This window comes from Echiichthys vipera (assembly GCF_963691815.1).
Source record: "Echiichthys vipera genome assembly, chromosome: 23".
NCBI lineage: Eukaryota > Metazoa > Chordata > Actinopteri > Perciformes > Trachinidae > Echiichthys > Echiichthys vipera.
The window spans coordinates 4,708,076-4,721,419 of NC_139848.1; the positions used below are offsets into that span (position 1 = coordinate 4,708,076).

A 13,344-nucleotide genomic window follows, 5' to 3' on the forward strand; every position below is an offset into this window, starting at 1 on the left:
GTAAAAGTAGAGTGACGGCTGGAGCGGGCAATGTTTCCATGGTAACAGCAGTAGTTCCTAATGGATGGAAAATCACTGTGGGTATTTAGTGTGGAAGGGAATACACAGTAAAACTAGTTCTTTATAATTTCATTAATCATTTCATACATCCACAAAATATTCAATATAGATATAAATATTTAAAAGATGTATTTGCAATTATTATAATGATTAATTTTGTATTTTATTTACCTGATAATATAAATAGAAAAACAGAGAAAGATAAAATAGAAATACATATAATTAATACTGAAAGAATAAAGGAGAGTTTTATTAAACTGACTCGTGGAGCCTCATGTTTGAAGGGTGATTACATTACAACGCAACTCACGACCCATGAGTGTCCTCTTAAAACCACAGTGAGGTCCTTCGGCCGCCTCCGTCACCAAGCCAGCGTCCTGCACATTCATTGTGCTCGGTGAATAATGGATCTCTGATAAATGCTTTTCATTTATCTGCTTGTTGTTGTGGTGGTGATCGATCGTTGTTCTTTAATCTCTATCTATCAGTGAACGGTTTGCTGAGCACGCAGGTTCTTTATCAGCAAAGATGTTTTTGTACTATTTCACTCTGCGGAGACGCATCTTTCATCCCCTGGAAGCCGTTCGTCTTTGGATACAGGTCACATCTGAAGACACGCGCTTATATTAAATATGCACTAAAGACAAAGAGAAATTTAATTTGAGAGATTTCCACACTGACATTCAAGCAGCATCTGTTTCTATTCCTTCTCCGTTATCCGTATTTATTCTTACATAATGGATGTCAATATGATACAAGGTCACTTGTGGCAAGACCAAAGACAGATGTAGTTGCAGGACTAACCACCAGAGGGAAGTCTGCGCCAACAGTTGCAGAGAGAAATTCAGTTGTCCTGTTTTTGGATTAATGCTTTTCCATTGTGTGTGTTAACACCTGGGTTTGTTCACTGTTATGTTCAATTCCTGTTAAATTGTTAAAAAGAGGCGACTAATTAGACGATATCCCTTTGAAAGGAACCCATTGGCAGCTAATGTGCATGCAATGTCCAAGAAATGAAAAGATTAAGTACAGGGAGTTTTGGAGGGGCCTGCATCCTTTAAAGCAAGGGTTTCAAACTCCAATTCACTGTGGGCCAAATTTACAAACTGGGACAAAGTTTGGGGCCAAACTCAATATCTACTAAAAAAACAAACAAACAAAAAAAAGGTCCTTGGTGTTTCTTCTGTTTTATTCTTTTGTAAGAGCAATGGTGGCTCTGCAGACGAGACAAACAGCTCTTTACCTTCGGAACAGATAATCTGCCTCCCACCGCTGCTGAAAGTTCCTGTTCTCCATCTTTCTTATGGTCGTTTTTGGGGAGGGGTGGATTCAGTGTGTCTGCAGAGACTGGCAGCATGGATGCTCATGTTTGTCAACAGAAAAGTAGACGTGTATGTGCTTTAAACTCGTGGGCCAGCTCTCACAGAACCTTGATATGATCTTGCGGGCCAAATATAATAACACTGCAGGCCAGATTTGGCCAACGGGCCTGAGTTTGACACCCCTGCTTTAAAGCAAGCCGCTGCACGTCACGGACACGGCAAACCTCAACACATAACGCTGCATCCATACACCAATCACTGAGGCATAAATCCACTGTCAACGAGACTGAACTCTGCAATCACGGTTCCAGCTGCGTTACACAATCTACGGTGCAGCCAGCGTTTTGACACCTGCTCTCAAAGAACTGGCAGGAAGAAAAAAGCGTTTCGTTGGTTACAGTTTTAGTTATGTATCCTCAAGACTCCTCCGTTCAAAATAATTACAGTGCGTGCTTGACAAGGCATGAAAGTGTGTTTCTGATATACTGCTGGTAGGGTGACCTTTCCAGAAAGAGCTGCTGCAGGGTTAAGTGGCTCACTAACAGTTGTATTGTTGGGTTAAAGCCTCAGCGCCACACCTACATCCTTTCATTTTTTTAACCTTTATTCACGGAGGGAAAGTCTCAAGTACAATCATTTGAATCCTTGGCCCGGCTGCAAAACTCAAGCAAGCGGAGCGTACAAGAATCACTCTCCACTTCATCGAGGCACTCAAAGCACCAAATGCTTCCACGACTGTGATTTGGAGAGTGAGTGCAGCACGTCGGTGCTAACAAAAGCTCGAGCCTACCTCCTTTGGACAATCAAGGCTTATGCAAGAAAAGAAAACCAGCCCTGAATATTGTAATTATGGATTAACTTCTGAGGCTCCAAACACAATCAATACACTGTGGAGGTCTTTTATGCATGTTTTTCCTCTTTTCAAGTGTTTACAACTTTGTCAACTGCCTGTCCTGGGGGCTTTCAGAGCTGTTTAACATCAGCATAAGATGATATGTGTAGACTACTTTATAACTGTGTTTACACGGAGAGAACAACCGAGTTAGGCAGGAAATCAGATCAGTAGTAAACTGGTTAACACACGTTTTATGTTTTTGAACCAAAGCAGGTCTATGTTTTCTTACCACTGTATGTTCATGTGTCTGAATTATACATACATTATACAGCTGATGCTCGTCACAGGTGGATTATTGTTAGACTCAGGTGTGTTAGGGTAGGGAGAAACCTAAAACATGCAGGACAGTGGCTCTCTAGGAGCAGAATTGCCTAGCCCTGCCTTAGAGCAAGAAACAATGGTTTAAAATAATACACATTGAATTATCACCCAAGTGTCACTTGTTTTGACTAAGGGCGCACTCACACTGTCCTTCCGCACCGGGCCAAAACAGGTTTTTCAGCTAAAGTCTAGTTCCTTTGACCAGTGTGAGTGCACCTGCTCCGTGCATAACTGCGGCCAGCTGGCCGTCCACAGCCCGTCAGAGAGAGGTGGGCTTTTGTAGAGCGCGTTTGCACATGTACGAGCAAGAGCGTGCGCACGTGTACGAGCACGAGGCCTACGACGTAATTTATGTGCGCCTGTTTGGACATAGTAAAAAGAAGGACGGACCATGCGCGGACATTTAACAACAACAACAACGGCGGCGAAAGGTTCATGTTGGTGTGATGCGGAGGTGGAGTGTTTACTGCAGATTTGGTCGATGAAAAGATTCAAAAACAGTCGACAAGACGCACAAAAACTCCGAGGTCTACGGAAAGATTTGGAAACAAAGCCACGCATCGCCATGACGTCATCAATGCGTGTGACGTGTTACGGCGTGATGACGTATAGGCAGCAAGAAGCATTCTCCGAGGCCCAGGTAGTGTGAGTACAAACGGGCCTGGAGGGGGGGACAAGGACCCTAAAGCACGGGGCACGGGACGGACGGGCAGTGTGAGTGCGCCCTGAAGTAAATAAAAACATGTACTGCCCTTCAGAGATTGAGAAAGCCATGAACATCGGCTACTGGTTAACACACGTTTTGTATTTTTGAACCAAAGCAGGTCTATGTTTATGTTTTCGTACTTCTGTATGTTCATGTGTCTGAATTAAACAAATATGCTTCTGTTCAGTTGTGGAAACTCAAGCACTTATTTGGACTCTTCTTCGTTTCAGTTACACTCTAGATTGAATTATTTTGAATGCAAGGATGCACCACCAACAGCTTTCCTTTCATCCAGTCGACTGCGAACAAGGTGTTGAGTTAAAGCTAACTCATCTTAGCTTTGGTTGTTAGATTCAAACTGTAGCTTGTCTCACGTTGAGGCAGTTAAGCACAAAATCTATTAATGTAAAAATGGTAAAACGGTCGTTATTTTAATCTGATGTAATGAAAAGAGACATTTTGTTTCCTGCATTGTGAACAACCACTTCTTCTCCTGTGCTCAAAAACCATGACTCAACAAATGAAATAATACATTTAGCAGTTTGCTTGTGGTATAGCTCCATCCCGCACATACAGCATACCTTGTCGTGGTAGGCGGTGATGAGCCACAGCTCCAGGTCCAGGTTGTTGTTCCTCTTCTCCGCGCCGATGAAGTGGAGGATGTTGTCGTGCTTCATGCCGCTCACGCTGAAGATCTCATACTCGTTCTGCCAAGACAGTTTGTCCTGGACAAGAGCAGACGGATGCAGATGTTAGTCCTGCCGTCAAGCCACAAACTTCACAGAAGAATCAAACACAGTGCGTAGAAGAAAAGGTGTCACAGAAGAAATGATTAAATAGCACACAGAGTTTGAAGCTCAGCAACAAGCTCATGACTCAACACACTTCTTTGTCTTTTATGTTGCAAAGGGTCTTTTTTTGTATGTTCTTTATTCAATCTATGAGCGAGGAGTTATCGTCTACTTCACCATCCAGTGTTTTACCTGAATGGGGAAGATCTTAACGGCCACAAAGTCGTTCAGCAGCTGGGCCTTCCAGACACAACCGAAGCGCCCCCTGGCTTTCATCTCGATCAGCTGCAGCGGTTTGTGTCCCAGAATGGGGGACGGGGGCGAGGGCCCGGGATCCTGTAGAGCGAGGCAGATCAAAAAGACATGACATTAATTTTTTTTTAACAGGGCATTAAAATAGCATCGGCTTACACTGAAGGTGACAGGGCTTTTGGCTCAGCGACAGCGTGCCTGAGGAGCTTAGGTCGGCAGAATCAGCAGCATCTTCACATCTTAAATCACATCTCACAACACACATTTATAGACTTGCATGTCACCGTGCTCTCCTCTGATATCTTGCTGTAACACACCATTTTTAGCTCATTTCTTTGTTTTTAAATGTCGTGTTGCCTCATTGCTTTAAGTTTTTGCCTTATTTATTTTATGGATCTGTTGCTTTGCTTTGTTTGAGTGTTAAAGCCCTTTGGAAAGTCTGCTTCAGGAAGTGCAGCATGTTCTTAAGTTCAGCTTTATTATTATCATTACTGGGATGTTTCGTTGGCAGTGAGGACCCAGCGCACCAAGCAGGGTTCAGATTCATTCATTTTAAATTAAATTTAACTCCTCTGGGCTGCTTTTGAGTTTACAGAAGCTGCATTTTAACTGGAAGGTTGCCAGTTGCTACAACTAAGCAAGTCACATTCAAATCAGACTCCAGTGCATGTGAAGCAGGCCGATTAAAACGTATACATGGTTAAATCAAAACATTTGGGAGCTGTCGTGTCTAACCCTGGCAGGTCAAACCTCATGCGTGTGCTGTGTTCATGCTAATCCCGTATAAACAAAAGTGAACGCAAGGAAGCCAAGTGTTCCAGATCTAAAGTAGGTTAAACAGCTGGTGATCGGGATTAAGCTGATCACTTTCACATGTGACTTCACCGGGAAGGACAGAGGGCGAGCATAGCATAGAGAGACCCAGAGAGAGAGAGAGAGAGGGAGGGAGGGAGAGAGGGGAAGGTTAAGAAGAAGCATGCAGTGAGGGGAGTCACATTTCCAAAGGATAAAAGGTAGAGAAGCTAGCACATGACTGATGGCCATTGATGAAACCAGATATGCTGCTGTTAAATCTCGACTTCACTTCCATGCTCCTGTATCGCTGCTGTCAGTAAAAAGTAAAAAGCAACGGAGCCGATGTTCATGTTTTTACTTGAAGTGAAGGCTTAGAGGGTGCTTGATAAGCTGGAGCAAGCCTCCAGACCCTGGGGCCCACAGGATCCACTCAAACACTGTGATAATATATCAAAAGTCCCGGTGTGTCTTTCCCAACTTCCCGTAAAAGGCCCCCCTTCTGGGTTACGAGGTTTGCTACTGATAGGAGCCAGGTTTAATGTACGGAAACATCACTCAAGACAATGAGCTCCTTTTGCTTTAGTAAGGAATAAAAAAAGAGAAAAGGTACATTTCTGCACGCACAGGACGCTTACTGTCAAGGTCTTGGCACCCACCCCTTTGAAAGACAAACACTGGTGGGATCCAAATTCTTTTTTAACCGCTTGTCCTGACAAGATTATTGTGGCAACAGGAGCAACCTGTACATCATTTAGTAGCGTTTATGGGTTTCGGTGTTTATCCGTTTGACGCTTGGTCGTAAACTGAAAACAAGACACTACTGTTTGACTGTGAGGGCTTTATCGTATCAGATACAACGAGATTTTACACTTCATTTGGTGTCAATCATTCAGTCGAAGTGTCCAGTTTAATACGCTCTTATTTAGGCCTGTTGGTACACCATGCTGTCCAGGAAAAGGAATGCCTGTTATGGCACGTTAAACTACAATAGATAAGTAAATAGATAAATAAAGGGAATAATAATTGGTTCTGTAGTCACCACAAAAGTCTGCAATAATAAATGAAGGCGCTGAAATCAAAAGGTAACAAATAGACACAACGTTCTACATCGACAAGCAGTTGAAGTTGTGCGGACTGCTATGAATAATCATGCCGTTTTTTAGCAACTAGTTGCTAAAGACAAGTTATATTTGATCTATCTGAGGGCTGCTCGCTTGGCTGTAAACGCGCAGTCTTGTTAATATCCAATACATAATCATGTAGTGTTATTTGCTGGGTGGACTGGATGAAACTTCACCCTCGTAGCAGCTGCAGATTACCAAGGAAAAACACTTTTCTTTTGTTTTTGGTGGAAACACGGTGCAGCATGTCTGCGTCTTTCACCAGCTGCAAAAGGGGGAGTGAAGGATTGGAGTGGGAGCTGCCGTGTTTGCCTAAAGCCTTTTCCCCTCTAACAGAGAGCTGCGAGGCAGACCTGCTGTCTCTATGGCCGCTTTCACACTGAACGCCAGCCAAATGACGGGGAAAATTACCCATGATGGTGCTGAGGTTGGATTACAGAGCGGCCCGAGAGGCCCCAAGGTGGCACTTTGAAAAACGTCTTCAGGAACACATTGTACCGCACAAACCAAAAAAATGAACCTTTTCACAGGAATCTGTTTTCTATACATGAAAACTTCGTGTGCGGTGCCTTATATTTTATCTTTTCTAGCCTCATGTTTGAACGTAACCATCCACATAGTAGTTTAGAATACATTCTAGCATTTTCTGTTGGTCTCTTTCCCTTTCTGATTGTGTTGTGAGTCTCTTACCCGACCCATTTAAGAGTCCCCAGCACAGGAAATAATGAAATCCAGGGAAGTAGCATATTTTAGGCCTTGAGACGAGCAGCACGACCGTGCAGGTTGTTAGAGAAAGTTTCAAATTTGTCACAAAGACTAATCCCAGCCATACAACTTAGCAAGAGGAGTTTCTGTATTTCACGTCCTTAGTGCTGAAAGTCATCCTGATTCTGGAGACGATGTCGTTAGGAAATCAGTAATGGCTGCGGCACCGTCTTATCTTTTTCTGCTCCGTCTCGACTGCGTTGGGGCACAATGACAGTCATCAATATGTCTGCACAAATGTCACCAAGACACATTCCTGTGCATCCATTTTCCTGGGTGAAAAATGTGACAGAGTCTGATCATGAGGTGCGTGGCGAAGAAAGATCCCATAAGTCTGGCGAGCTCGGCATACCGGTGTTGTTCAAGGGTACAAAGCGAGTCGTAATGAAGTCTTAAAGACTCAAGACCAAGGTGACTTCCTGCACGGTTTACTCCAGGCAACAGAGATGACTGACATTGGCCGTGATTTTGATGTGATTGATGATGGATGATGGATTTATTGGTCATAACCAGCAGCGCTTCATGTTACAACGCGAGTCATCAGCATGACATCATCACATCACTTCCTGGCATCTGAGACGATACTGATGTTGACGAGCATGAAAAACAAGTTACCGCAGGACTCTTTTCTCTCTTTGTTTTGGCATGGTTTCGCTTTGTCGGTCTTCTGGGCCTCGGCTTGGCTGGGCGGCTCAGCCCGACCAGCACCGGTCTCCCTCAGGAGTCACCGGATCCCTTGTCCGATCACAGGGCGCCGTGGCCTCAAACGGGGGCGCATTACACTCAGTCAGCAGACCACAGGAAACAGGAAAACAGAATCTGCTGCTTCACGCCCTTCTTCGCAACCCTAAACCATCTCCCATGTCCTAATCGGATTACACCTTCATCTATTACATCAGAATGGGTCCTTTCGGTCGGGTTTGTCCTGGGTTTGGGTGCAGATGAGTATACTTTTACACTGGAGATGAAAATTAGAGAATAAGTTGTTAATACTTGATTTATTCTGAGATGTTATTTGTTATCGTTCAGGGTTTGATAGCATATCCGCTGGGGCTATACCACTGCTGTCCTTGCATGAAATAACCAAGGCACTGCCCTGCTAAAGCTGCTGCCCCCGCGACCCCAACCCGGATAAGCGGTTGAAGATGAGATGAGACTTCAACAAAAACCTTTATTTTGTGGAAAACTGTCTATTCCATCTGTGGATTTAAGTCACATCCTAAGGTCATATCTTCTTGTTGATAGCAGCATGACCTTATAACCTGAGAGGATGGGTCTAAACTCTGAGTGTTTGGGTTTTATTCAGTGACTTACCTAACATTTCTTTAAATGGGGATGTTCTGTGATGTCTGCAGTCGTACTTCTACTCTAGTTTGATCACATTTGAGCCAAAGTACATTTGCAAAGGCTTATGCTCCTCTTGTACTTAAGTAATTCACACTCTGACTTGAAAAATGTTCCAGGTAAGTGGTGATTTTCCTACTTATGCAAAATGTATCTGCACTCCCCCTCACTGCCTGTAAGATGGAAAGGCACGCTGCACTTTCAAACACTTCTGCTCCGTCTCTCTGCATGGGAGACATGGTGAGCCATAGGTCTCGCTGATACAGTTCTGGAAACTGGGTCACATCTCACACACACACACACACACACATAATATGTTACATAAACATCACAGGTGGACATTCGAACAAACAAGGGGGGCTGCATTCGGAGCCATGTCGACCACTTTCAACCATGCACGATGCTTTTTCAGCAGGAAGCACAAAAGACATCCATCCATGCAATGAACTCAATAAACAAAACAAAAAAACAACAGACAGAAATGTGCTATGAACTGAAGTAATGACATAGAAAGTAACAAAATGGTGGTCTGGGATTGAGTCGGAGAGTTCAAACCAAGCTTTTAACCCAAAAAGGGGAGGGGAGGGGGTGAATAATAGTTTCCAACTTCAATTGAACTGCTCTTACCTCCACCATAATGTGAAAGGCGTGCTTGTTGAAAAAGAACATAAGCAAACAGATGAATTATTTTCTGTCAGTTACTTCGTTGAAATAGAGGCAGATCAAAAAGTAGGACATGATGGGTTTGCCCCTGAACATTATTTTGTTGTTTGGTATTCACAATCCAGACCGGGGCTTGGAAAGCTATGGTTTGGGAAGCATGAAGGGCGACAGGTGATTGTAAGCCCACAGCAGGTTAATAAGCATGACACAGAAGGTAAAATGGTATATTTTAGGAACTTGAATGATGCTCTTAAGCAGAGCAACTGAAAATGGACTGCGTAATGAGTAAAACGATGTTCCTCCATCATCTGTCACAGTGAAACCAAGCAAACACAAATGCAAAGTTTAGAGCCCCCTGATGACAGATACATGAACGCACCCACACAAATCATGTAGACCCGGAAATGTTGGGATAAGAAAGTGAATGAGGACAACACAGTAAGGGCTGTGTACTGTTCTTTAGACACTTACTTATAACACATTTTAATCAGGAATGATCTGATCAAAGATGTAAGACATAGACATAAAGACGTGAGGAGAGTTCAACCATTAACAACGTAACAAACAAAACCAAACACTAAAGAGAAGGAAGTCTTTCTCAGCCTTTCTGTGACATTTCAACATGGCAGCACATGTGAACCACATGTGCATTACAACTGCAGGTGCACAGCAAAGACAGAACAGGAGGCAGAACTGTTAAAACTCTGTCATATAATCTCAAAGGCACGATGTTCTCCCCGTGTCTGCGTGGGTTTTCTCCGGGTTCTCTGGTTTCCTCCCACAGTCCAAAGACGTGCAGGTGTTCGTTTCATTGATGACTCTAAATCACCCGTAGGTGTGAATGGTTGTCTGTCTCTGTTCGTCTCTATGTGTCCTGTGATAGACTGGCGTCCTGTCCAGGGTGGACCCCGCCTCACGCCCGATGTCAGCTGGGATCGGCTCCAGCCCCCCCGTGACCCCGACAGGGACAAGAGGCTGAAGATGAATGAATGAATGATTTTGGGGGCTTTCCAGGATTTTTGGAGTCTATTGGCTCATTAGGAGTTCTTTAGACAGCCAGACAAACAAGATGCACTGAGCTCTATGATAAAGCGATTTTGGGGGATCGATCTGCAAATGGATAGAGTAAAGAAAAAAAGGTCTAGGTGGAAAAATGGGCAGACTTATGTTTTAAGTGTTGCAGGCCTCTCCGTGTGAAAGCTGTGGGTCTGTGTACTCAGACAGAATCAATTCCTGTTTGCCTCGACTTCGCACTGTGGTGTGAATAATAGAGGCTTGGTGGCAAATATGCACTCCGTGATGGACCACGGTCATAATGACAGAGTGCAATCAAGTTACTCTGCTGCACATCATTTCCTGCATTTCACACTGGATTTAGTCTTTTTAGAGGGGCGCAGAGTCTAAAGCAGGTGTGCAAGACAATAACGCATGGACGATCATTTCATAAATGAGTGTCTCTGATAACTGACAGGTACACTGTCAGTGCAAGTACAGCAGAAGCTCTTTTCACAAGGTTGCTGTTCTTCCTTCCTTCCTTCCTTCCTTCCTTCCTTCAGTGTTTTGCAAAACCAGAGAACAGATGATGAATTAATAATCATTAAGTGGGAACAATTACTTTTGCTTTGCGAAGACCGCATGTTTCATTACCTTAGAAAGAAAATAATGGCAGCGACTGTGATGTAATTTTCTATTTTAACTGATTATGAACTCCTTCACTTACAGAAAATCATACAGCATGAGACGTTTTAAAGTTTGATTCGAATCTCACTAACAACTTTAATTTAAACACTTTACCAGATACTCTGAGCTTTACCAGATACTCTGAGCTTTACCACATACTCTGAGCTTTACCAGATACTCTGAGCTTTACCAGATACTCTGAGCTTTACCAGATACTCTGAGCTTTACCACATACTCTGAGCTTTACCAGATACTCTGAGCTTTACCAGATACTCTGAGCTTTACCGGATACTCTGAGCTTTACCAGATACTCTGAGCTTTACCAGATACTCTGAGCTTTACCAGATACTCTGAGCTTTACCGGATACTCTGAGCTTTACCAGATACTCTGAGCTTTACCAGATACTCTGAGCTTTACCAGATACTCTGAGCTTTACCAGAGACTCTGAGCTTTACCAGATACTCTGAGCTTTACCGGAGACTCTGAGCTTTACCAGATACTCTGAGCTTTACCGGAGACTCTGAGCTTTACCAGATACTCTGAGCTTTACCAGATACTCTGAGCTTTACCAGATACTCTGAGCTTTACCAGATACTCTGAGCTTCACCAGATACTCTGAGCTTCACCAGATACTCTGAGCTTTACCAGATACTCTGAGCTTTACCAGAGACTCTAAGCTTTACCAGATACTCTGAGCTTTACCAGATACTCTGAGCTTTACCAGATACTCTGAGCTTTACCAGATACTCTAAGCTTCTCTCCTCTCTGTCTGTATCATTCATGTCTCATCAGTGCATGTTACTAATTCACTTCTTCCCCGGAGTTGTTTGTGCTTTGTCGTCTCTAGCCTTTGATCCTTTTGCTAATTTTCCCTCGATCAAAAACATGAATAATAACTAGTATTAAGAAGTTCAATGTTCAGTGCCATAGTGTCCTGAAGTTAAAATAAATAAATAAATAAATAAACAAATAGAAGCCAAGGACATGGTTTTACTAAAATCAGAAACCTGCATTATGTATATGCTACATCTTTGTCTCTGGCTCTAATCAGCCTGCAGCTGCTGCTTTATGACATAATCACATTCCCACTCCTTTTAATTATAGATTTAGATTAAATGTGAACAGTGTGATGCAGAGCTCTGCCAATTTTGAAAGACGCAGAATTGTTGTTGTGCATGGATGTTAAAAGAACAGAGGAAAATCTGTACATTACTACCAACACCTATGACAAACAACTTTGATGACTTCCCATATAGAGTGCTTTAAAACCTAACAGGCAACGAGCGTGGACTGTTTGTTACTGTCACATTAAAAATGCATGACTAAGTATAGTGCATTATGCTCTGATGAATGCAGTGTAGTACAGAAACAAGCATGATGAAGCATAAATGAAAGTCCAGTCGAGTGGCGCTCCTTTGACAGGAGGTTTTCATTCAACTGATGTCTCTTTCAAAACGTATGGACAGATAAATTGGGTAGGCTTGGGTACAAGTGGCCAAAATGTGTTTCCTCAGGAGGGTGGCTGGAGTCTCCCTTAGAGAGAGGGGGAGAAGTTCAGCATCCGTGAGGAACTCGGAGTAGAGCCGCTGCTCCTTTGGGTTGAAAGGAGCCAGTTGAGGTGGTTCAGGATCATCTGGTAAGGATGAACCCTGGGCGCCTCCCTAGGGAGGTGTTCCAGGCACGTCCAGCTGGGAGGAGGCCTCGGGGAAGACCCAGGACCAGGTGGAGAGATTAGATCTCCACACTGGCCTGGGAACGCCTCAGGATCCCCCAGTTAGAGCTGGTTAATGTGGCCCGGGAAAGGGAAGTTTGGGGTCCCCTGCTAAAGCTGCTGCCCCTGCGACCCGACCCCGGATAAGAGGCTGAAGATGAGATGAGTGAATTGCAAAATTTTTGCAACGCCTTTGGACAACACATCCGATGAGTGTGCATAGAGGGTGACGTTAAAAAAAAAAAAAAAAAGGTTCTGCATCCTGTAGGATACGCTGATTTAACTGCTACTCTAAGAGCTGTATGAGACACTCATGTTAGTGTGTCATAGTGTGTGACTTCAGGCCGTGAGTAATTTTTAACGGAAGGCGCTCCTTACTTTTCAAATGTCACATACAGTAGAATACCACTGTCCAGAAAGAGTATAAACAGTATATATGTTTAATGTGTGTGTGTGTGTGTGTGTGTGTTTTCATCAGGCAGGTGTTGCACTCTGTTTTTACTCTCAGCGGTGTAAGAATTGCTAGAAGCTCTCCTCAATGACTTTTGCGAGAATGAGCTGTTTGAGTGATTGTCAGAGTCACCTCTGCTTTTTTTTTTTTTAATACAGCCCGTGGTGCAACACAAACACATTCTTCAACAACAAACCCCCCTACAAAAAGAAGACAAATCCCTCCACATCTCCCCTCCCTCCCTCCTCTGCACGGCTTTCTCCGGCTTCTTTATTGAAACGACCGAGCTGCGGATACCGGAATAACTGAATGTGTATAAGGTAGTGATTGCAAACATGTCAGCGTTCTTTTTATCCTCCTTCAAGTCACAGGCAGGTGGGGTTTACTGCATCACCTCCTTCCGGAAAGGCATATGAGCTAATACATTCTTATATGAGTGACCTCCTTTCTTCCTCCTGTCCTTGTA

General features: G+C 43.6%; 1 protein-coding gene across 1 annotated transcript in view; it reads right to left on the bottom strand.

The window, feature by feature from the left end:
• LOC310964672 (activin receptor type-2A-like) overlaps positions 1-13,344 on the bottom strand; it is a 44,803-nt gene that overhangs the window by 7,827 nt on the left and 23,632 nt on the right. The window contains exons 5-6 of the mRNA XM_083937889.1: positions 4,288-4,431; positions 3,886-4,029 (exon numbers count right to left, since the gene is read on the bottom strand). Of these exons, the coding sequence (XP_083794015.1) occupies positions 3,886-4,029; positions 4,288-4,431 (288 nt within the window). The remainder of the gene's footprint in view (positions 1-3,885; positions 4,030-4,287; positions 4,432-13,344) is intronic.